Source organism: Hakea prostrata, chromosome 3 (assembly GCF_041222555.1).
Source record: "Hakea prostrata isolate BN-2017 chromosome 3, UWA_Hpros_2, whole genome shotgun sequence".
Taxonomy (NCBI): domain Eukaryota; kingdom Viridiplantae; phylum Streptophyta; class Magnoliopsida; order Proteales; family Proteaceae; genus Hakea; species Hakea prostrata.
The window spans coordinates 69,038,159-69,064,102 of NC_142602.1; the positions used below are offsets into that span (position 1 = coordinate 69,038,159).

The 25,944-nt window shown below is 39.1% G+C and overlaps 3 protein-coding genes across 4 annotated transcripts; 1 reads left to right on the top strand and 2 right to left on the bottom strand.

Moving 5' to 3' along the window:
- The first annotated feature begins 1,058 nt into the window (after positions 1-1,058).
- On the top strand, positions 1,059-7,576 carry PAP23 (purple acid phosphatase 23). The gene is made up of 7 exons (XM_089150774.1): positions 1,059-1,519; positions 1,628-1,819; positions 2,441-2,777; positions 5,750-5,967; positions 6,129-6,319; positions 6,574-6,855; positions 7,130-7,576. Exons 1-7 carry the CDS (start codon positions 1,246-1,248, stop codon positions 7,430-7,432), a joined length of 1,797 nt encoding a protein of 598 aa, XP_089006900.1. The 5' UTR covers positions 1,059-1,245; the 3' UTR covers positions 7,433-7,576.
- Positions 7,577-7,866: 290 nt separating this feature from the next.
- LOC149022891 (uncharacterized) lies at positions 7,867-8,878 on the bottom strand. The gene has a single exon (XM_089150775.1). The coding sequence runs from the start codon at positions 8,876-8,878 to the stop codon at positions 8,258-8,260; it is 621 nt and encodes a 206-aa protein (XP_089006901.1). The 3' UTR covers positions 7,867-8,257.
- A 3,911-nt stretch (positions 8,879-12,789) lies between these two features.
- LOC149022892 (dehydratase family) lies at positions 12,790-24,444 on the bottom strand. 2 transcript variants are annotated; one of them, XR_016172477.1, is made up of 15 exons: positions 23,805-24,444; positions 23,075-23,146; positions 20,400-20,447; positions 19,842-19,996; positions 19,513-19,707; positions 19,327-19,438; positions 18,977-19,046; positions 18,844-18,902; positions 18,620-18,743; positions 18,449-18,519; positions 17,264-17,365; positions 15,184-15,264; positions 13,507-13,665; positions 13,243-13,418; positions 12,790-13,121 (listed from the first exon to the last, which is right to left on the bottom strand). XR_016172477.1 is itself a non-coding variant. In XM_089150777.1 (14 exons), exons 1-14 carry the CDS (start codon positions 24,351-24,353, stop codon positions 13,368-13,370), a joined length of 1,848 nt encoding a protein of 615 aa, XP_089006903.1. In that variant the 5' UTR covers positions 24,354-24,444; the 3' UTR covers positions 12,790-13,367. The 2 variants fall into 2 exon arrangements, 1 of the variants encoding a protein (XP_089006903.1); XM_089150777.1 differs by having other exon boundaries at positions 12,790-13,418.
- Between the last annotated feature and the right edge of the window lie 1,500 nt (positions 24,445-25,944).

A 25,944-nucleotide genomic window follows, 5' to 3' on the forward strand; every position in this document is an offset into this window, starting at 1 on the left:
ATTGGTTTGATTCTAGTTTTGCATCATTGTCTCTTCTTGTTAGGGTTGTTGGTCGCCATATGTAGATCATCGGTCTAACCAAGCCAATTATGGTTGGGGGGGGCCCCCCCCTTTGTTTTCCAAGGGGGTTTTAGAAAGGGGGCCCGGTCCCTTTTATATTACAAAGAGTTGTTGGGGGGGGGGGGTAAACGGACCGGATTCGGATCGGATAGTGGTATATCCATATCCGCATCCTATTATATTCGGATGGATTCGGATAATATCCTATCGGTTTTCGGACAGATTCTGTCGGATTCGGATGATAATCGGATAGTTATTTTCTTAAGTAGATTCTTCTAAATGGGCATGAATATAGATTGAATACAAGTTTTCAACTACATATTTACATCTTTACCTTTTTATTTGTGAGGGCTAAGTTTGAAATTTAAGAATTTAACAACTTTGGTAGCTATTTTAGTAGAAACTCTAGAAAAATAGTCACATATCATAGGTAAAATTTATAAAAATAAGAATAATAAATCTAAATAAGTAACTTAATCGGATAATTTTATCGGACGGATAATATTCGGTAAGAAAGGGGTATACCATATCCGCATCCTATTAATAATCGGACGGATTCGGATACCCCTAAATGGATGCGGATGCGAATTCGGAAGCGGATTTCGGTTATCCATTTACACCCCTAATGGTGGGTTTCCCCCTTTAGATGTTCTAGATCTACGACCAACAAAAGTTATGAGGCTGTTGTACCCAAAAAAGTAAGTTTTGAGGCACAAGAGTCGTGGAGATCCTTTAAATCTAAGCCTGTCTCTCAATATACCACTTATATTGTTACATTCATTTAGATTAGTGGGGATTCACATTGTCCTTCTCTGATATGGATAGATTCTGTGAGAGAGGGGCCCACGCTCATGTAAGTCTGTATGTATTGAAGGGCAGGCTTGGTGGAGCAAATCCGAATTTGGCGCAAAAGTCTGATTTTACAGGCGTATACGATCAAAATTATCATCAGACGGTCACTATCACTTTAGCTCAAAAGTCAATATCACTGATGGAATGTACTAACTTCGACGTACACGGAGTTCTTTTCCGGCTCAAACAAGAGTAGAATATTCGGTTTATGCTTCTCCAGCGTCCAGGCTTCAACTGCTAGAGCATCTACATAGCTGGAGCAAAGAGTGGCGGCAATGTTTAATCTGGTTTTGATATGATCCAAGTGCATTAGAGCTTAAACGGTTGGGATTAATGGAGGACTGTAAGTGTAAGCTATGGTCAGCTCTGTTCATGGTTTCTTTCTTCCTGTCAGGTACTCTATTAGTGTTTGTGAAGGCAATCCCAACAACCCTTGAAGGACCATTTGAACCAGTGACTAAACGCTTCGATTCATCTTTGCGTCAAGGGAGCGATGACATACCAATGACTGATTCTCGGTTGTCCAAGAAAGTTAACTCTACCTTCCCTGAACAGATCTCTCTTGCCATTTCCACTCCAACTTCAATGTGGGTTTCTTGGGTAACTGGTAAATTTGAATCCTTTCTTCACTATCCACTGCGTTTTTAACTGTTTCATTCAGGGGTTACACAGGATTGCAGAGATGGGTTTACTAGGTTGCTTGTGAATTTCACAGGTGATGCTCAGATTGGTACCAACATCAAACCTCTTGATCCTTCGACCGTGGCCAGCGAGGTCTGGTATGGAAATAAGAGTGGGAAATATCCATTTGTTCAAAAAGGGACGTCGACGGTGTACAGTCAACTTTATCCATACAAGGGGCTTTTGAACTACACATCAGGCATAATTCACCATGTAAGACTTGAAGGTAAGCGAATCAGATCTCTCGATTACTAGTTAGTGACACTTGTTTCTTTGCAGATAATCATCTACCCGGAAGCTACACTACAAGTTTTTACCTATATTAAAGTGCTACCTAGGTAGGAAACTAGATTTTCAAATCTAGGTAGGGAATTTAGATTTTCAAATCTAATTTGGTGATATCAATTATAGAAAACCCTAGCTGGAGAAGTTCATGTTAATCAACACATTATTGCTAGAAGTCTAATCTATGTTAAATGCCTACAAGCAGATAGATTCTGTCATTTGCTGGAGGAAATTTTTTATCTTTGGTCCTGTATAATCTCTTTAGGGAAAATACAAGTAATACTGTATTCAATTTAAAAGAAAAAAGAAGATTTGTCTTGAATCTTTGCAACTAACGAAATGGCAATGATGGTTCAGAACTGAAAATGCTATCACAAAATAAGGATGGCTTGCTTGTTAAAGATTGTGGTATTCATTCCTTAAATGAGTTTCAGTCTATAGGAATAAGTAAAGTAACACTGATTGTAATAGGAAAAAAGAAGAGGTTGCTTGTCAACTTTTCATAAATGTCGCCTTTTATGTTGACTAGTGATTGATGAGTTACTAATTTTATTTCTTGTAGGTCTTAAACCTGGGGTTCGCTACTACTTCAAGTGTGGGGATAGTTCATTATCGACAATGAGTGAAGAACATACGTTTGAGACCTTTCCATTGCCTGGTCCAAATAGTTATCCTCGTCGAATTGCTGTTGTTGGAGATTTGGGCCTAACAAGCAATACATCAACTACTCTGGCTCATATGATTCAGAATGACCCGTCAATGTTATTAATGGTTGGGGACTTAACTTATGCAAATCAGTACCTTACAACAGGTGGTAAAGGAGCTTCGTGCTATTCCTGTTCTTTTCCAAATGCACCCATCAGAGAGACATATCAACCCCGCTGGGATGGGTGGGGAAGGTAGTTCCCTCTCAGAACTTCTTGTTATCGGTGTTCCCTGAGTAGCTGTGTAGTTTTGACTGGAAATGGCCTTGAAATAGATGACTAATGAAGCTTTATTCAGTTATCTGATTATTGCTGCACATTAGGAAATCCATTTCTCTTCTGCAAAAATGATTCTAATTCATTTTATCTCATGAATTTTTCTTTTTCTATTTCAATATACATGAAATTTTTGGTTTCAGTTTTGGTTCTTTTCTTACTTTGTTATCATGATTGCTGACATATATAAAAGGTATAACTTGGTTTACACTGAGCCATGGAGATAAGTTTCAATGATCCACTATTTGAGACACTTGGTGATTCTCAATGTTGCATAAACATGTATAGGTTTGGATCAGCTCCATTTCAAAATTTAGAACCTATCCAATCAAATACTATTGTGTGTTTTGGCATTCATCCTTGTGTCTTTCACCCATCCATGTATGCCATGCACCCTACCATAGTCCCTTGATTTTAAAAGTTTTATTTATCACTTGGAAATATCTGTTTTGGGGTGAAACTTGGCATGTAGGCAGGGGACATTGGGTCTACCCTCCACAACATTTGGGACTCATCAAGGTTTCCACATGGCAGATATTTGGGCTGTTGAGATAAGTTTTGTCCTACACGAAGTCACTCATTAAAAACATTGAGATAAACTGAACTTCAGGTAGTTTTCTGAAACATTGCTGTAGGCAGGGGTTAAAATATTTATATGTTTCCTTGATGAGAGTCAAATTTATACCCATTTTCCAATGATGCAGAGGTTTCCAATTCAGTACTGTATAGCATCATTCTTATGGGGTTGGGGTTTTTGGGGGTAATAAATTTTTTTTTCGGGGGTGGTCCATTTTTTGGGGGTTTTAAAGAGGGGGGGTTTTTGGGGGTGTTTTTTTGGTTTGGGAAAATGGGCTACTTAACAAGGTGGAATAACTCAAGAAGAAAAAAGGGACTTTGAATAAAAGTTGAATAAGAAACAATACATTCTACCAGCAGTAGGTGATTCCTACGGCTACCCAAGAGCAATAGCTCTCACATAAATTTTCTCAATGCTCAAAACATGTCTCTTCTACTCTTCCTTCCCCCTATTTATAGCAATTACGTTCCTACAGTATTAATTAACAGAATCATCCCAATTCGAATAGGACTCTTCAAAAGTAACCTGAATTCGAATAGGACTCTTCAAAAGTAACCTGAATGTAATATGACTCTTCAATCTAATCCTAAAAAGTAACCTGAATACAATAGGACTCTTCAAATCTGCCAATCGTTTCCTTCCCTAGAATTTAGGGATTTACTTTCCCTGTCGAGTGTAGACTTGTGTTACTAGGGACCTATCAATACTCCCCTCCAACAGTTTCACCTTGTCCTCAAGGTGAAAATCTGAAAATCTCTTCTGCTGGGGTTTAATTGAGTGGGCTTGACCCAAGGGGGTTTCTTTGGGGGTCTAGCGGCCCAGTCTTTGTGTTGGGTTTGTTTGGGCCTTAAGTTTGAGACGAAACATAACTGATTGAGGCCCAAATAACACAATCTTTGGCTCATAGGGATTGGACCAAACCCATGAAGCGGTTTGAGGTGAACCGAACCAACCCCAAAAACCCTAATACTCCATCGTCTTCTTCTTCCTTTCCTGCGACGATTTGCTACAACCCTAGCTGCCGCCTGAGGTTTTCTGTCGGCAGCGACTGAGCTCTTCTTCTTCGATTCAGTGGCAAGAGTCCTTGCAGCCCCGACGTTAACCCGGTAGGCATCGACACCCGAAACTCTCATTCGAATCGACTTGGATTTTTCAACGTGTACTTTCAAATCGACTTCGGCTACGTTTGTCTCAACCACCATACTGTGGTTGTCCAAAGCTGAGATGGATTTCTTATCGCTCTCATCTCTGAACTCCATTCTTAAGGCCTCCGTGAAGTTCGCCCAATCCAGTTTCGGCCAGCGTCTCCGGTAGACCCAATCTAACGCATCATCTTCCAGATGTTCGAGTGCTACTCCAAGCCAGTGTTCTTGCTGAATCTGATGTTGCCAGCAAAGAGCTTGACTTCAATCAACCATTCCTCCGCTCGTTCTTCGCCTGGAAAGATCGACAATGTCATCTCACTTCCCTGGGATCGTGAATGCTCTGATACCATTTGTTAGGTACCTGAATGAGGCTACTTAACAAGGTGGAATAACTCAAGAAGAAAAAAGGGACTTTGAATAAAAGTTGAATAAGAAACAATACATTCTACCAGCAGTAGGTGATTCCTACGGCTACCCAAGAGCAATAGCTCTCACATAAATTTTCTCAATGCTCAAAACATGTCTCTTCTACTCTTCCTTCCCCCTATTTATAGCAATTACGTTCCTACAGTATTAATTAACAGAATCATCCCAATTCGAATAGGACTCTTCAAAAGTAACCTAAATTCGAATAGGACTCTTCAAAAGTAACCTGAATGTAATATGACTCTTCAATCTAATCCTAAAAAGTAACCTGAATACAATAGGACTCTTCAAATCTGCCAATCGTTTCCTTCCCTAGAATTTAGGGATTTACTTTCCCTGTCGAGTGTAGACTTGTGTTACTAGGGACCTATCAAACTGAAAGTCCCTTCAAAAGGGGTTAGAAAATGGGTTCTTGGGGGGGGGGGGGGGGGGGGGGGGTTGGGGAGGAAGGGGGGGGGTGTTTTTGGGGGGAAAATTTAAAATGGGGGGGGGGGGGGGGGGGGGGGGGGGGTGTGGGCGGGCGGGGTGTTATTAATTTTTAATAAAAATTGGGGGGGTGTGTTTTGTTTGTTTGGATAGGAAAGATATGTTTGCCAAAACAACTAAAGTGTTTGTTGAGTTCATTGCTTACAAGATCATTTTGCAGAAACTTAGTAGGGTTTCAACAACTGCTATATCATAGTGGTAATTAGATTTGCAGATGCATGATCATCGGGTTTTGACATTATTTAATTCCCGTCTAGGTTTATGGAGCCACTGATTTCAAAAGTGCCGATGATGGTGATTGAAGGCAACCATGAGATTGAGCCTCAAGCTAATGGCATCACATTTAAATCATACGAGACACGATTCTCTGTTCCTTCACAGGAGTCAGGCTCCAATAGTAGTTTCTACTACTCATTCAATGCAGGGGGAATACATTTTATCATGTTGGGAGGATATATTGACTACAACAGTACTGGTGATTGCTATTATCTCTTTAATTCAATATATATGTAAACTGTAGTTGTATTAGGCTTTTGGGTGCATTTTTAGTTCACCAATTGGTGGAATATTTTAGGTGCCACTGCTCCCAGTTGTAATATTTCCTTTTACAACTCTAAAATAAGTCCTCGTTCGCAGGTGCTCAATATGCTTGGCTAAAGAAAGACTTACATCAGGTAGATCGCAGTGTGACCCCTTGGCTGGTGGCTACTTGGCATCCACCTTGGTACAATAGCTATTCATCACATTATCAAGAATTTGAGTGCATGCGGCAGGAGATGGAAGCACTTCTTTATCAATACAACGTTGATGTTGTCTTCACTGGTCATGTAAGTTTCAGCTTGCTTAAATTCACTAAATATTGATCTTATCTGGTTGTTCAGGCATTGACCAAACTTTTTTCCTATCTGACATTAAACAATAGATGCATAGCATCTGCCATTTTTACTTGTAGCTCTCTCTAATACTGCTATGCAACAGACTCTGTGGTTGATTTGTACTTTTGGCTAACACAAATAGAGATTTTCTAGCATACACCATTGGTGCTGATCTGGTGTAAAAGAATTTTATGTGCCACTGACAGGTTCATGCTTATGAGCGGATGAATAGGGTGTACAACTACACATTGGATCCATGTGGGCCTCTCTACATAACAGTAGGAGATGGTGGTAATATTGAGAAAGTGGATGTTGACTTTGCAGATGACCCTGGAAAGTGTCCTTCACAGGGAGATAACATACCTGAATTTGGAGGGATATGCCATTTGAATTTCTCCTCAGGACCTGCAAAGGGAAAATTTTGTTGGGACAAACAACCAGAGTGGAGTGCTTACCGGGAGAGCAGCTTTGGACATGGAATACTTGAGGTAAGCCCTTCAAATCCACAACTCAATCTACTCTGTTGCACACTTACCAGAGTCTCTTGGGAATATATAAAAGTCAATACTTTGATATAGTAACTTCACTGGCACCGGTGTACTAGTATATATGTGAACACAAATGAGCAACAAATTAAACTTATCTTTGACTAGCCTTAAAAAAATTATTCAATATATTGAAGTCTCCTGCAAGTCTGCTTGATGGTGCATCTATTGGCCTGTATATAGCTCTTATTTTGGTGGATGGATGTTTCCTTTGCAGGTGGTGAACTCCACACATGCCTTGTGGACTTGGCACAGGAATCAGGACAACTACAACGACAGCTTTGGGGATCAAATATACATAGTTCGCCAGCCTCAATTGTGCTTGACAAATACCAGCAACTCAGCCACATCAAGCTCCAAGAATACTAGCACGTCGGCCACATCAAGCGCCGGGAATACCAGAAATCCGGTCACATCGAGTGTTGGTTTTTACGGCCTGAAAGGGGATTTTGCATTTTTTTCCAGATTCATTTCTTCATTATTTTACATTGTAATAACAATTGCATCTTTATTACTTTAAGATAATTACAGCGAGATTCACCTTCCCATTGTGAAACTTTTTGTGGGTTCAACCATTTTTACTTTCCTAACTAATAGCCTAAATCTAACTGTTACTAGTGTATGTAGAAAAGAAAGAAAACCTGCCATTTAAACTAGTTCTAAGGGACTTGAAGTAGTAATTAGATCTAGATTGATTAATTGATGGAATAATGGAGCTGGTGCTGGGCAGATATTATACAACTAGAAGGACAAGAGAACAAAATCCAGGGGGGACAGTTTCGGCTTGGATTGGTGTGGAATGTTTTATACCACTACTTTGTTCATTTCTAGATCTGCTGACATTGCACATCCAAAATAGACCTGAGAAACATGCCTCCCTGTCTAATGTTATCTGTTCCTCTTTCCACGTTATGGGTCTTACCATTTTATCATACATTCAAGCTAGACCTTCAGACATGTCTGACACCTCTGTGTAATATTATCTTCTAAAAAAAACAATAAAAACAAAGAAGACTTTTCATTCCTCATATCATTGTGAGCTGGGTAGAGGCCCATAAAGCCCACCATAACAAAACGGCTCCATTGTGTGGTTGGAGTCTTACAGAACCTGACCAAACACTTTTAAGGCATACAGAAAACTGAAAATCATTTAAGTTTCCAGTTATGGCTCCTTTATCTTTTAAAGTAAATGCTAATATCTCTGGTTCAAACTGTTTTGAGCATTAGCAATAGAAAGTCAAATCCAAATTAGAGAAAAAAATACAGTGAAGAAGTCTCCAACTGCTGAAGAAATATTCATTCATTTCTAACTCTTCTTCTTCACGAGTCTCTGTTTCTCCAATGTTTATAAATGCAAAGTCAGATCAAGCTTCTTTTCATCATCCTTATCACCCATCTCAAGGCTTTGGTTCTCATTATCTGCTAAAGAATTGGATGAGACACCGACATTGAATGGGCGTTTTTGAAAGTTCCTCTGCCACGTAAGGATGCTGCTATCTTTATCCTCCTTATATGGGTAAGAAGAAGAAGATGAAGAGCCACCTCCATTACAGACCACAGGACCAAATCTTGGTGCACCATTGGGTCCAAACTGATCAGAGTAACGATGACCGGGGAAATAGCCAATGCTTCCTGCATGTGCAGCGACGTACATGGAAGGGTTAAAGAAGCCAACATGAGGGTTTGGAGCCAAAATTAATGCCGGTGACAAAGGTAGGTGAGGTTGGGGAGATGAAGCCAAACTGCATAGTCTGTACTCTGCAGCCCTCTGAGCCTTTCTTGCTGCTGTTCTCTCTTTCTTGTGGGCATTTTGATGGCCTCCCAAAGCTTGAGAACTGCAAAATTTTCTGGAACAAAAGAGGCAAGGGAACATTTTTGTTGAGACCTCATCGTCACAACTGCCTTGCATGGACATGTCTGCTTCACCTTGTATTCCTTTCTCTTCATCTCCCATCTCTGTTATCATGTAAACAACACTTCCAGATTAACAAAACAACAAAACCCATTTGATAAAAAAAGGAAACCCATATGAGAAAGCCATCGGACTTAACTGTTGTTCACAGTTCAAGGAGAACTCCTTTCCAAGAGTTGTGTCTGCGAAGGCTAAACAGATGCCGCTAAGCTTGGAGTAAAAACTGAGGAAGAGAGGAAAAGGAAGAACATGGAGGAAGAGAGAATGGAAAGAAACAAAAGATAGCGAGAGTAAGTTTCGTGCAAAACGTTTTGCATGAGAAGTGAAGGGATTGATGGGAAGAGATGTGGCGGTGAAGTGAAATGGGCACCTTCTTCTTGGAAACATTTATTGGTTCAATGGAAACTTTGGGTTTCCCCTTTGCAGGCGTTTTGGTTTTTCTGTCTCTCTGTCTCTTTGTCTCTCTTTCTTACTTTCTTTCTTTGTTTACTTGGTTAAGTAATTGAATTAAATTTAATTCTGGTTAGTAACAGTTATTATGACTTGTGAGGGGTTGGTGTGCATGGATGACAGAGCTTCAGCAGCTGCTCCTGCACACAGAGAGAGAGAGAGATGACAGGTTCATTATCTCCATGGCCAATGTGGAAGGATTAGCTGACTTAAAAGCCAGCCCAAAGACAGTCCCCCCACCCCCCACCCCCCTCACTCCCATCGCCCACTCCCCATTTGGGACCAAGTGGTTGGCTCCTTATTCCTCTTTCTGTCTCTCTCTGTTTCTGTCTCTCTCTCTCTTACTATGTGTCTGCATGTAATGGCTCTGGCAATCTGCCTTCTCCACCGCCAATCCAAGCAATTGGCTGTTTGTCAATGCATTCTATCTTGCTTTGCATGCACTGAACCTCATGACCTTATAAATAGTCCAGAATCACTTTACAGTGGACCTATACTAGTACAATACACGCTCTTCAAACAACCCCTGACACCTGCATTGGTCTCTTCTCTGTATGAACGTGTCAAGGTCTGATTGAAGCCCAAGATGGATACGACTCCCATCTCAGAAGTGAACATCGAAAATTTGATCAACACGGCTTCCTCTCCTCTCCCCTCCCCAATAATCCATTCCCATTTCCATCCAACTGTTCAGAATGAATATAGTATATTAAATTCTTCAAATATTTTCAAATTTTCTTATAAGGAAGTAGCAGAGGATTTAATTCTTTTAATAATAGGTGAGGTAATCAAAGCAAGCGCCAAGCGGTATGGGTGATGCATCAGTGAAATGCTATACAACATTATAATGAAATACAAAAGATGGATAACTCAAGAATCTTTATTATTACCTTCAATTTTTTTTTTTAAACCCGGAATAAAACTTCCTTGATTTATCCCCCTTATCCACTAGGACTACAATAGGGTTGGGCTGGGTCAGGCTTTTGCAATCCTAAACCCAGCCTTATATATTTTAATCTAAGGCCATTCCTATCCTGACCTTCATTCAAGGTCAATGATTATCATCCCTGACCTTAAGCCCTATAGGACCAAGCCAAATCCATTTTCGCCCTAATTGACCATGTCCCTGCCTTGATTGGTCCCTAACCTTGATTGGCCCTATCCCTAATTGGCCCTATACTTGGCACTGTCCCTAGCCCTAATTGACCCTCTCATTGGCCCTAGCCCTGATTGACCCTATACTTGACCCTGTCCCTAGCCCTAATTGACCCCACCCTTGTCCCTATTCCTAATTTATTGAGATCAAGTATCAGAGACAAAATTAGGGTCAAGATTAGAGTCAAAATTAAGATCAGTGTCAGGGCAAAAAATCATGAATGAGCAGAGACAGGCCTGGTGGGCCAAAGAGTAATCTCAAACCTACCCTTGGCCTAGTCAGGTCCAAGAATATTTTGACCCTAACCCGCCCTCAAGGCCAAAATCTTGAGCCCAAGCCCAATTCGGGCTTAGGGTGGGCTTTGGGCTGTTAGGGTCAAACTTGCACCGCTATTATCCACTATCTTGATATATCATCTTTTTTCCTTTCTAAATGTTTCTTCATCCTCTTTTTGATATATTCTTTTTGATATATCCACCTTTAATTTAGTGTTTTATTAGAAGTAGGAGTGTCAATTTGTAGCCCGAACCTTTAAAACCGAACCACACTGGCCGTTATAGTCCAAACTGGCCCAAACCAAACCTTAATGGGCTGTAATTGGGCTGAGGGTGGTGGAGCCTGCACCAACCCGAAACCAAACCGCAACCCGTTTTGTAATTTTACATTAAATAATATTTGAATTGTTATATTATCATTAGGTAGTTGGTATAGACAATTAAAAAAAATTAAGCATGAATTCAAAGATCAAATAGTCATTTTACTACTTAAGATTTAGGTTCTTGATTTCTATAGAATGGGTGGATTTTTTTAATGGAAATTGACCAATAGCAACTTTGCTTTTCATATAGTTTTCGCTTTTGTTGTAGGATACTCAATTGTTTCTTCTTGTTCTTTTTCTTACATACGATAAAGCGTTAAGTCAACCCGAGTTTTAACCGTTAACCAAAACCGTTAGTTAGCCCAAACCCAAACCGCACCAAACCGAAACTGGCCCGAAACCGTTATTTTGCTAATAGACAGTGTTTGGGCTAGGTGTTTTTCAGTCCGAAATCGCTCCAAACCGCACTATTGACACCCCTAATTAAAAAGAAGGAATAAAAGCCCCTTCACACATGCAAGTTTGACCCTAGTGATCTTGATTAGTTCCACATCGAAAGAGAATTTGGGCTTTAAGATTTTAACCATTAGATAGATAAGGGTCAAAGTATTCTAGCCCTGAATCAAGGCCAAGGCAAAGCATGGAATTAGTATTTGTCCCACCTGACCCATCACAACCTATCCTTAATCTTTCAACCCTAATTTTGATCAGGATCCCAAATGAACGTGAAAGCAACTTGCAAGGGATCGAGAAATGTATCATTGCTAACATATTAAAGATTAATGCTACCTAGATTTGTAAGTTCTTATGCGTTCAAACAGATGATTTTTCATATCAAATTTATTAGGCCTCGTGTCAAGGCCAAGGTCAAGAAGAAGACTAATCAACAATAAGGATACCAACAGAACCAATCAAGGACAAGGTAATTATGACAAGGAATATGCTAAAAGCAGGTCGCATTGGCGTACTATGACCACAACAAATCAACAAACATACACTCCACAACTTGCTCAGAACGATTTGACTCTTTACCATTGGCTATTATTGTAGCAAGATTTGTACAAGAGAATACTGACAAACCAATCCCATTCCCACACAACACCAACTCCACAAAACCCCCCACTCCCACAACCATACTCTGAGAGTGTGTGTGTGAGAGAGAGACCCTCATGAACAGAACTAGAGCAATTCCATTGCTTCCAACCCCAAAAAGCACAATATTTAGAGAGGCAATGATCCCAGTTGCTTGTTTACGACCAAACAGCTTCAATACAGTTTTGTGTTTTCCTGTATGAAATACCAACCACATGACAATGCTACTAATATTTTGCAGATTCTAGAATAGTAGAATCCAATCTCACTAGTTTAGAAGGGGAGGGGGAAATCAAGAAAAGAAAATAAAAAATAAGCCTTGGTTAGCAAGTGAGTTTGCTCTCAAATGTCTTACCTGGAATATGAGAGAGCCATATCTATAACACTATACATGCTGAGTAGATGATCATCAAGATGCATGCAGCTTGTCTGTTATCAGTTCAATAAAGGGGGATCCCATGTCTCATCTGGAAATAGTTCTAGTGATAAAAGCCAACAATTAATCAAGTTATTTTGCATCCCTTGAATGGCATGCTGCTACTGTGATGCAGGTAGAAGTCTTTAGCCTTTTGGACAAGGATCAAGAACCCTATTTCAAGGCCAGTTTCAACCAGCCTGCAACAAAAATGACTGAGCTGTCCAGAAACCCGTTCAGAATCAAGGATTTTTTTTTCACCATAATCTCAAGATGGTGCCTTCCACATCTAATTTATTCACTTATTTTCTTTTGACGTTTGGATGCTTTTTATGACCACAAGAAATTTTCTCTAGAAAATCACTCAAAATAATAATGTTGAACCAACACAAAGAGTAAATAAGTACAACAATGTAGATACAAAATTGAACCACGCAAACCTAAACCAAAGAAGCAAAAGAAATGATCCTCAATCCACCTTAGAATGCTCTTTGCTGCACCTAATAGGGAAGAGATAGAGGATTTCTAAGCACCATGACTCTGACATATTTCACCACTGGTTCAGTTCGTAGATAACAAGGAATCCCTATTACCAAAAAAGTAATACCAGTGAACTCATTATCAATGTTCAATTAAAACAAAATTTCTTGAATGACTTCGTCGATTTAACCACTTCAAAAACAACAGTTCATGGACACATTTCCTACCAATTCTACAAAAACTACTTGGAGCATCACCCTTTTTGCCTTCAAAATCCTTTGGAAGAGCAAGTCAGTCAACGCTAGATTGCTGCAGATAAAATCGGCAGAATTTATTGTTCGAAATGCTTCATCTACTCATCGGTCACACAGCCCCTCGAAGCTGGTTGCACATTCTTGATATACTGACAAAGACAATTTTCTTTCAATAAAATATGTACATACATAATGACAAAATAAATGTTGCTCAAAGAAATACAAGTCCTTACAGACCTTGTGGAGAACTCCTCTGGTGGCTTTGTATGCTGGTGGAGTCCATTTTTTCCTTCTATTGGCCATCTCCTCATCTGTTAACTGAACATCCATTCTTCTCTTCAAAACATCAATAGTGATGATATCTCCATTTTCAACCAGGCCAATTGGACCACCTTCCTGAAAACACATTATAATCCATTTCGTTAAAATTTTCTCAAAAGATGTGATCGGCCTGAATTTTTTGTTGTGTTGTTATTCTCCAACATGGACTCCCTCATTCAACAAAATTAACATAATGCATCCAACAGAGACACAAAAGAAATCCTTGATATTTAAATACACTCCCTCTTCAAGAATATGAGAGCTTGTAATAAGCCAAAATGCAAAGCATTTACAAGGACAGCCTAAATGGAGCACTAAGAGGACTCTGTGTATGAGAAAGATCATCCAGATTAACACAGGAATGAAAGGCATCCAACATCGAAACAGAGTTGATTTTTAATGTCCACCAAGCAATTATGGATTTCATTTCCAGACAGATCTAGAATAATTGGACCAGATTTCCATTCAAAGGCTCTTTGAAGTTCATTTCATCAAATGTTCTGCTTCTATGTGTCATGTTACTATGTAATATACCAAGCTGGGTACAGTTAGCTGATGTGATTAAATCTTGTAACCATACACAGCTAGGGCCTAGGGCCCATGCTTGTAACCCTTTCTTTACCAGTGCCCACTTAAAACCAAACAAATGTCACAAACTAACAAAGGTACAGAAGAACCCTGTTTTATCCAGCAATCTGGTAGACAGCCAGATCTCCAACCAACCCCATGAACACCTTGCCAAACTACTACTACCAAATACCCGTGCAAGAGGTTATCCAAATGTGGTTGTATAGGAAGGATAAATACCAAGATATGGAGGCTCTACAGGTTTTTGCAAAAGAGGTGACAGTTTTATCTGTGTAATTTCTCATAAGATTTCAGAGAAAACTGAATTTCTCCCCACAGGACTTCAATGCCGTCCCTCATTTCAGTAGAATCAGTACAACTTGTCCAATTGAAAGCCAAAGTGAAGAAATCAGAAGCAGATGAAGGATACAATTCATACTGATAATAAGGAACAATTAACCAGCAACGGTCACCAGTGAAGTAGAACAGTTGCCAAGTTCAATTCATAGTCCATGCAGAGAATCATCCCAGTCGGTTACTGAAAGTCTACCCACCTCATTATATGCCTTTGATGAATACTCTTGGGTAATACCACACAGCTTGTTTGTTATATGTTGGTTTCTCATTAAGTTATTAATAGCACAGTTGTATCATGTTGCACTGATATGACTTCCATACAGAATTGCCAGACAACGCTTGGTCAGCTAGATGCCCCTCTGATGCCTTGGTTTGCCTCATCATCCTGACAACTCTAATTCCCATCTCCAAGTGAGAGGACATGGATAGGGTTGAAAGTACAAAGCAAGTCTTGGTTTGCCTCGTCACCCTGACAACTGTAATTCCATCTCTAAATGAGAGGATATAGATAGGGTTGAAATTATAAAGAAAGTCTAAAGTCTTCATCTCTCATCAGTGTCATTGTGAAGTGTCCCCGAAGCAGTTAAAGTAGTATAACTCAACACAAGCCGTAGATATGGGCAAAAAAGATGAAGCAGAGAATATTTTAAATCAGAAAAGGTAAAGAACCTGTGCTTCAGGGCATATGTGGCCAACAACATATCCATGTGACCCCCCTGAAAATCTACCATCTGTCAGTAAAGCAACATCCTGCATGGTTAAATTTAAAAAGTAGACAAGATGTCAGAACCTCAAATGAAACAAGAATTGCACCACTGACTAAACAAAGAAAACACTCTCCAGCACAAGAATTAAGAAATATGCAATGACACCCATGACCACTGAGTTCCACTTCCACATAAGAGTATTTGAGTGCTTCCACATATACAAAAAGGTATTATTCAATCACAAGTTATTCAACAGTAAGTCATTAAGGAATCCAAATGAAAAATTCTTGAATTACTTCTATAACAACAATAACAACAACCAACCAACCCAACCCCTCCCCTCCCCCCCCCCAAAAAAAAAAAAAAAAACCTTCCTCTTTTTGTTTTCATTTTCAAGTTTCATACTTCACTTGTATAAAACCAAAAAGGGTCTCCTTGATTTTATGCAAAGAAGATCCACAACAAACTATTTAGTTATTAGGAGACTCATGGAAAGGTTTAGAGGCAGTAAGAAGAATCTTCATATGGTCTTTGTTGACATAGATCAATAGGTCCCTAGAGGGTTAATTTGGGAAAGTACCAGAAAAAAAAATGTTTCAAGTAAATAAGTGGACATGGATAAAGGCATGCATGATTAGAATGTAATGACAAGTGTAACAACAGTTCCATTTTCTTTTTCTTGCTTTATTTATTTACTTTTTTTTTTATTCTTTTTTTCCTTTTTTTTTTTTTTTTAAGGGGGGGGGGGGGGGGGGGTCGATGTTGCCCCACGTTGAATAGGATTAAGTAGGGGCCAGCCTCCCAGGATCTCAATTCAAAGTAAGGGCTTAGGGTTATGATTTTCAGGCGTCGATTGGAAGCACAAGAACATAGGTCCTGTTGATTGGATAACCCTAGAGAAACAGGTGTATGATGGATGTGGCAGGTTCTTGAGATATGGGATGACAATGATTGGAGGTTCTTTTTTTTGTTTGGGGGGGGGGGGGGTTGAAACTTGTAGATGAGTAATGATATATAGTGATTTCAAAAGTTTGGGATAGTTCTAATTGTCACTTTTTGGGCATGCAAAATTAGAAATAAAGAAGAACATTTAGGGCTTGGGAATTTAAAAGGTTAAAAGAAGGATTGTGGATGAGCATGACTCAACTTACAGTTTCAGACAGAGAACAGTAGGTTAAATTGCTGATAAAAAAAATTACTCTTGTTAGAAGAAATTCAAGTAACAAGGAGAAGAAACTGCATGAGAGAGAGAGATAGAGAAGAACATGTGTAGGTGCTATATCATTGTACCCAAGAATGAATGGCTGACCTATTCACAAAGGGGCTAAAAGAGTGAATTATATTTGTAACAAGCTGGGAATGTTTAATATTTATTCTCCAGCTTGAGGGGGAGTGTTGAAGATAATTTTGGAAAGAGAAAAAGGGCTCGAGAGTTAGCGGCTTAGCGCCATGTAGGACTCTTTACTAAGAGTTTCCATACGATTGTACTTCCTATTAATTTTCTTATAAATAAAAGAGTCTCTTCATGGAGTTTCTCATACCAATAATGAGAACTCTATGTTAGGGGTCATCTTCTTACTTATCATTGACAAAGGTACTATCTTAAGAAGGTTCAGATATCACCTAAAAACACTTGTGAGATGCAAGAACTAAGAAGCAAGAACACCATATTCTAAGAGAAAGTAGCCAAAAAGACACCATAACCAGCAGATTAACTAGTCGTCAACAATCTTATGGGCATGCAACACATTATGGATGGCCAAGATCATCTTTAATAATTTCTTCTATAATGAAAATTATGAAACTACTCAAAATTAACTAGCGTCAATACATAATAGCAATATATTTTTTTCAGGATTTTTAGCTTTACATTTTCCACCAAGCACTCTAATGTTTTTCCAGTTTGATTTGTTTTATTTTAATTGTTTAAATCAAAACAGCCTCTCAGAAAAAGTTGCCAGGCAAGGCTGCAATAACAACTACTTTCCCATTAATTCTACATCAAAATAGTTCTCTTTAAGCAAAGAAAGCAACAAGTGTACCTTTCCAAGACCTGCCCCCATTATTGCACTGGTTGGTGTTAACATCTCAGGCATGCCTGGTCCCCCTTTGGGTCCCTCTCCTCTAATAACAACTACTTTCCCCTGCAAAATAGTTAAATAATATAAGCAATAACTCAGTAATTTCTATAAACGGAATCCCTGAACTGCATAAAACAAGGGATACATCGCTTGTGAGTTGTGACATAATGGCTTATGGTTAAGATCTTGATGAAAAAGATTTCACAGGTAAAAAGGATGACTATATACAGAATCTTGATGAAGGGGGACCACATACAACATCAAAACAAGCAAGTGAAATATGTGCATAAATGAAGGTCGAAGAAGAAACTAATTAAGACTGGAGAATTTTAATAGCAGGAGGAGAAGTCATGTGCTCCTGATTGAAGGAGCCAAAAAAGCATTATGGGCAGGGATCCACATAGCAGACCCCACTGAATTGAGAAAATCCAACTTTGAAGGGCTGATCTTCTCTCCTCTTACTTTCATCTCTCTCATTCATTTTTCTTCTATTTTCCATCTTGCAGTTGTTACTTTCTTTTGTGCCTTGATCTTCTTTTATTTCCCCTGGACCCATATAGGAGACACCATTTACTTGGGATCAGGCAGAGATTGTTTCTGTTGGAGCATCCTCATGGCAAAAACCCCAAATGGAACCTTAACAGGAATTACAGTTAGCCTCAAATTCCTGGCCCCAGTTAACATCTTAAAAGAAAGCAACAAGAAATCACTCATGATGCTTTATCATTACCAGTAGAAAACTCCCAGTAGCTGGCTTTGACATCAAAATGTTAGCATATTGAAATCCACGACTTCGTTTCTCTTAACCGATTCACTTCTTGACAGAAATAATCTGTCAGATATGGTAAGATTGTCTATTAGCATTGTTTGTTTGTAAATTAGTGGTTTTATCTGCCATTTTGAATCCTCAGTAGTCCAGCATTCTAGGAAACTCCAATCTGGTAGATTGACTCCCTATAACTTTTGCAATTCCTATATTGAAGACAATGTGCTGCCAAGTTTGATTATGCAAGACAGTGCTCAAATAATGCTTCAGTTTTAGAGCACCCGACCCCACAATGTCCATGGTTTTAGGAGTTTTGAAATAATTTTTCACACATGCCAGTGACAACTTATTGACGAAAAATAAGCATTCCTCATTCTTACCTTAAAACTCATAGGATTCTCTGAAATGGCTGCTATCATAGATTCTTCACCTTCAAAAACAAGAGCAGGACCTGCCAAACACATAGATCTAAATTTGAGAGCATTGCACATGTAAACATACAAACAATTATGGAGGAAAAAAGAATTCAGAAATTATGTAGAAAACAACACCAGAGAAATATAGCCCTTCTTTTCCAGTAATTTTTGCTACAGAACCCTCGGGTGCTAGATTGCCATACAATATCTGTAAGTGACCAGTTTGCTTGATGGGATTTTCTAGCGGTCTTATAATTTTCTGGAGAAAAAGAGGTGAAAAAGATAAAAGTTAGAATCTTGTATTTACTCAAGAAGAACCGCATGAAAGAAAGAAATTATTATGCTTTTACTATTTTTACCTGCCCTTCAGCCAAAGAAGGGAATAGTTTTGCATTTTCTGCCAGTGTCTTCCCAGTTACTAGACAAAAGAGATATTTTAAGTCAATATTACAGTCGGGAAGAGCTGAACCCCCCATCTTAAGATGTACTTACCAGTCACGCAGTCCCCATCTAACAGCCCTTGATCCAAAAGGTAGCGTATAACTGCTGGTGTCCCCCCAACCTGTACAAACAAATATTAATTTCAACCATCAAACAATTTCTTTCTTTCAGATTTTGTTTTTTCTTTTCTTTTTTTTTTTTGGGCGGAGGTGGATGGGTGAGGGTGATGCAAGGAGTAGATGTTTATATTTATTTAAAACAGCAATCAAAGTTCATACTTAAAACCAGCACAATAACAGAAAAATATTCTCCCTTACTCAACCAAGCAATTGCATGAGTTCCTCAAGTAAACTTATAAATGAAACCAGATTATGTCCGTAGACCATTTCCATTCAGCGCACCTTGTGTAAATCCTCCATGACATACTTGCCACTTGGCTTAAGATCAGCAAGGAAGGGAACCTTATCACTGACCTTCTGAAAATCATCAAGAGTCAACTGCAGACCAACGGACCTGCCAAGGAAGGTTCAGTACTTCAAGATGCAATTACTGGTACATATGAGAAATGGCAAAACATGTTCCCTCACCTAGCTATAGCAATCAGATGTAAGACAGCATTGGTTGAGCCACCAAGAGCCATAACAATAACCATTGCATTGCGTAATGATTTGGGAGTGATAATATCTCGTGGTTTCAGGTCCATTCTGATTAAATCCAAAAGATACTTTCCAGCTAAACGGCACTCGTCCAACTTCAGTGGATCTTCTGCTGGTGTGGAAGAGCTTTGCCAGATATACAGAAAAAAGGATCAATTGAAAGATAGGTAGTAGCAGAAAATGACAGTCTCAAGTGGAGGGGCCGGAAAGCAACAATTTTCTACTTCTTGAACTTTTTTGCATGAGGAACCAATTTCTACCTGTATGGCAGTGACATGCCCATTGTCTCAATAGCAGAAGCCATGGTATTTGCCGTATACATTCCCCCACAAGCACCTGCTCCTGGGCATGAATTGCGGATGACATTCATTCTCTGGTCATCAGAGATGGAGCCACTAACATACTCCCCATAACACTACAAAAAGCATAAATAGTGGCAGGAAGGATAAGTTGTGTAGCTCTAGAATATTGCAATTATGCAATAAAAAAAAAATTAAACAGGAAGGCTTAAGCAGCAAATTACAAAGACGTCGGAAAAATCATAATTGTATATAGACAATGAGCATATATGTATGCAACCAGAGGTCCAGAAGCACTAGGTAACACACCCCACCATGGTGTTATGAAGTTGAAAAACAACTGAGCAAAACTGAAGAGATATATGGTAGGGAGCAGTAAGAGCTCACGGCATTCAGCAAAGAAAGAACACGAGGAATAAGAGTATTGAGCACATCAGCTGTGAAGTAAGTCAATGGAAAAGCACTAAATAACTACTCTATGCAAGTGGAAAACCAGTAATAGAAAATAATCAAGTATACCTGAAAAGCAGATATTATATCATAAGTATTGTCCTGAAAATGACCAGGCTGCACAAAAATGACAAAAAACAAGTAAGTGATTGCAAAAATATGTAAATATATCAACCAATGAACACCATGAAATCACTTAAAAGTGTGGAACTTGTAAATCTAAATCATTTAAAAAACTTGCACGCTCATGATTGTTCTATGAATAGGAGAAACATAAACCTCCTAACAAAAGAGACGCAATGAGTCTGACAGAATAATACAAATTGAATTAGTAACAGATTCAAAAACATTCTGAACTTCAGAACAATTAATAACCATATTGGAAGAGATAAACAAGGATTAGGACAAGTAATTAAATTAATAAACGGAATGAAAACAAAACGTGATTTCAATTGAGAGCAAGAATCCCTTCATAAAATCCAAGAACTTCTGAATAACGGACCGTTCTGTCCTTACATGTAAATTATGCAAGTATCGTATTCAACCTCATGAAACACTCCCAAGCAGAAAATCCTCCCATATTTTAACTGCATGATTCTAATTGTTGCCGATAGAACAGAATGCCTCTTGCTTGGTCTCTTCCTTGCCACTATCATTTCAATCCGCTACTTCCATGATCAATGTGGCAGGGTAAGCTTCCTTGATCAGTAGTATAGCTTGCTTTGCTCACTCACAAGGGCTGGAGGGTGGGAGTGGAATGGTATAGTAAGACCCATGGCTAGGTATGCTTTCTCACTGATGCTAGGGAGAAGTAGTTGGATGCAGTGACAGAGCAATCAGGATCCGTACTTGTTTAAGTTTTCTTAATGAATCTATAGACTGGAATGGTTGGGGTGTGCAGAATCCTCCTGACAGATTCGCCGATCTGCATGTGGTATTTCAATTCCTATAGGATTTGGACAACATCCTTAGAGTGTTCTCTGGTGGTGCTTCTAAATTGAAGAAGAGTCACACTGGTACTTGACTTGATCAATGCAAGTAGCCTTCCAGTTCTCAATTGGATCTAATAAAAGCCAGCGACCGACAAAGAGTGCCTTATTCACTTTCGGGTATGACCAGTACATGTCTTGTCTGGCAGACTAGGGTCACCCACCCTCTGAACCATGGCAATCCTTCAGTAGCCTTCCCCATGCTCTACAGAGCTGTTTCTTCTGACTGATTCCTTTTCATAACCAGACTACATCAACTACACAGAAAAATGGATTAGGAGGAGCAAGAGTCATATTCTGCTTCATACAAGTGATCAATAAGTGCATCACCTGAGGTATGGGAGGTCCGGAGCTCTTCTCATGAGATCAATCCAAGGAGTAAACAAACTTAAGAAACCAATTAGCCAAGTGGCTATGCCAGACCAGCGTCAAAAGCAGCCTGGCTGGACCAACATAATCCACTTTGGTGACCCAAATCAAGGATAGGTCCTAAACTGGTTTCTGGTCTGGCAAGGGCTGGTAGTCTGCTTATTTAGGATGCAATATCTCATTTATATTCTTTTGGGAAGATTACAGTAGTTCTAATTTCTTAGCATCAATTTTGCTAGTTTCCTATTTCAGTTGGTTCCTATTTTAGACACATTTCCATTTCAATACAAGGCAAATTCCTCTTTATTCATTGATAACATAGGAGTGACCTCAGTTATGGAGCTTTAATTATTGAGATTTTGGTACTCTGTGTGAGTGTGTGGAAATGTGAGTTTTCCCTTTCCCATTATTCTTCATTTTATCCGCATTTCTCTCTGTAAAGGCCACAATAGCAGATCACCTCCGATGCCTGTGCCACTAACTCAAGTGGAACCCAACCCAGCTGAACTCTGACCTTAGTTGGTTCTCAACTGAAAATCCTTTAGAAGTCCAACCAACAATTACATGAGTTCACAACCTGGAAGTTAAGTAAGATTTTCTGAAACAAAACTTAATACGAGAGCATGACCAAGCTTTGACCCAGAGGTAAGGACTAGTTCTCTCAGAGAAATTGCTTCCTGGTCCTGAATTCACTATTAGATTTGCACCTTAATTTATAACAACTCTACAGAATCTCAAGTTGAAAGATTAATTTATAAGGGAAACCACACTAATTTAGTGGCTGCCATGACTACCAGCAGCAGGGTACAACAGATAAAATTTTGAAATTATAACTATGAAAAAGGAAAAGACAAATAAATCAGTAAAACAAGAGTAAGAAGCAAGTACAATAGACAAGAGGACAGTTTGAAAAGCAAACCAGGAATGGAAGATAGTTATGCTCAAAGAGAGGAAGTGGCACTTCCTTTGTCAGCCAACAGTACCAGACTCCAAAGTCACAGAAATTATTTTAAAAAGAAAAAATCCAATGCAATCTGAATATGCAACGGTTTGCATACATGCGTTTAAGATCTGTACAGAAACTAACCTATTCAAATACGATGACTGAAGTAGAAATAAACACAATCTACAAGCCATACCATGACATCTATCAACATTAATAAGACAATAAAATGAATTTACACAAACAACCCATAATTAACACAGTGAATCACTGCATCAGATAGACTTCTGACTGGCGGAGAACCAAAATGAAGATCTTCAAATGAAAGCAAAAGAAAAATCTATTCCCAGTAACAGGGCAGTGTGCAATGTAAATGTTCAAAAATTCTGACGATGAAAAATAATGAAAGTCAGTTCCAATAACCAAGCAAACTGATGTCTGACCTTGATTGTTCCACCATAAACCATGATACTTGGGCGATTAAGTCGGCCCATTGCCATAATTGTACCAGGCATCTGTGAACAGAATCATCGTTAGTTTCAAAATAAATGAACTAACATTAACATAAAAGTCAAATACTACAGAATTCCGTATCAGCATACAAGATGCAGATTAGTGATGATATTGCAGTCAATTAACTACTTAATACTTTAACAGTAGCTAATTACTGGCATAGTTCAACATGGTCTAGCCACTTGAAACCATTACCTTACCACACCAATAAAGTCTTTCCTGTTCTTCTAATCACTCATTTCTTCAAATTTCAATTTCTGTAAATAGACAGCTAAAGAATAACGACCTCTAACTGAAAAATGAAGTATAGGACATGAAGTACCTCAAGATTTTTGGACAGTCACAGATGATTTAGAAATGTATAAATCCACCAATAAAGTCTTTCCTGTTCTTCTAATCCAGACCTTGAATTCTTGGACTTAAGCTTATCCAGCTTTAAACAGTTGAATTAAACTTCTAAAAGCAATATTAAAAAGCAAAAAACGAAGATAAACTTGATTTTCTACCAACATCATACACAAAGGCTGCTTTAACGTTGAAAGCTGAAGTCTGATCACCATCCACATAAAGAAAACTGAGAATAAATAAACACCAAAGAAAATGCTGAAACAAAAACCATAACTTTACGATTTATCAATAAACCCGTAAATAAGAACTCACATTCTTGTCACATCCAGGAATTGAGATGTTCCCATCGTACCACTGCGCAGCCATAACAGTTTCGATGCTATCAGCAATCAGGTCCCGAGACTGCAGACTATAACACATTCCTCGAGTACCCATCGAAATAGCATCACTGACACCGATGGTGTTAAACCTAAAACCAACCATCCCAGCCTCCCAAACGCCTTCTCTGACAGCTTCGGCGAGGCGAAGAAGGTGCATATTACATGTATTTCCTTCATACCAAACCGAAGAGATACCCACCTGAGGCTTTTTCAGGTCGTCATCGGAGAGGCCAACGCCGTAGAGGACAGCCTGTGCACCTCCCTGGGACTTGGGTTCGGTGATATGGGAACTGTACTTGTTGAGCTTGAGTTGTTGAACAGGGGATGATTCTGAGGTTGAGGTCGCAGATTGAGGTGGCACTGTTTCGGTGGAAGCACGGACAGTGCAGAGGCGATAATTTTGGCGCAGAGGTTGTTGGGTTTTGAATGATGGGGCGGCGGCGATGGTCGCCCGAGGCTGAGATACGAAAGCGGCCTGCATCGATTCTGAAATGGCTTTTGCTGGTGGCTGCCGAAGACTGAACTGTGCTGAGCCTGAGAGGTTTTAAGAGTTAAAATCACAAGCGTAGTGACACCCATGGACATTTGGGCCATCTGGGCATTTTGATAAAAATATTGGGGCATTTGGGCATTTTGAGAAGTGCGATTTTGTTTTCATTTGGAATACCCCAGCGTTGAAATGTCGGGTAGATTCGCATTACGTCGTACTCAATCGATTCTAGGCCTGGCATTGGTATTTGGTATATCCAAATTCTACATGTTCAAAAAGTTCGAAAAATTTTATGAGTAGTTGTGCATGTGTCTCAGGTATATTAGTGGCAACCTTTCATGTCCAGATAATAAAACCAAGAAACTTTTGGTTTCAATCTCCTTTTCTTTGAGTCTCTCTACCTTTTGTTTATCCTCAGGGCCTACCTCTTTATGACTTATGATAAAAATTATGAAAGATCCAATGATGAAAAGAAAATTACAAAATTAATTGTTACTTTTTATTTTTTGGAAAAGGTGATTAATAGTTATGAAGTGTTTAAAAATTTCACGTTCATTATTTTAGGGCTTGTTTGGTTAGCTTGAATCTTTGGAATGGAATCTATATATTCATCTTGAAAAAACATCTATGGAATCATGGTTCAAATATTCAACGCTTATATGGTAGGGGTAGATTTCACCTCATACCCATAAATCTACAAATTCACGTTTTTAGTGTAAAAAGGTGAATTTTTAAATTTCATGAATCCATGGATTCACACAACCAAACGGATAAAAATCTCCTATTTATGAATCCAGAGATTTCAAATCTCTGGATTCACGTAACCAAATAGGCTAGAGATTTGAAATCTCTGAGTAAAAATCTCCCATTTTGAGTTTGGGGTTTACCAAAACAGTGGCCAACCTTGCTTAACTTTCTTTTTAACATTTTACCCCTCTTTTCTTTTGATTGTATCACCTCCATGTGCCACTATCTCTATACATCTTCTACATCCCTACAATTAGGCTTTTCGACAAGAAAGATAGATGTTAACAACAAAAAAGAATCCCTCTATTCCAAGGCTGCTTCACCCTAATCTTATTTAGCACCAACTTTGACTTTAGGTTAGAAGTTTCAAGCCTAACTCTCCCAAGGTCATTCTTTCTCAGCCCAGGCCTTCATCTAGGATTAACCAAGTGTTGCATCTAGACCTTCTTCACATCAGCCGGGTAGTTGGACGACCTCTTGAAGGCTTTTCCAACTCGATATGAGTAGGTGTAATGCCTGCACTCACAACGGAAATTAGAACGGCCTGACCTGATGATGGTCAAGAGACCACCTCCAACGCCCAAGTTAGTCTAGGAAACAATAGAAGGCTTTGAGATGGTTCTCAAAGTGTAGAGAATGATAGTGAGAAAAATCTCATACATTGCCCATATTAAGATGGAGGTTATATAGTGGTTACCTAGGGGCGGCCCTTCCGTTGATTTCGCCCATTTAGTTGAGGACTGGGACAAGTTGCCTTAGGAAGCAAGTTCCTTCTCTTAGTGGGATTAATGGAGTCGTTACTCTATCATCCACTTCCCCACGTTTAGGAGTGGGT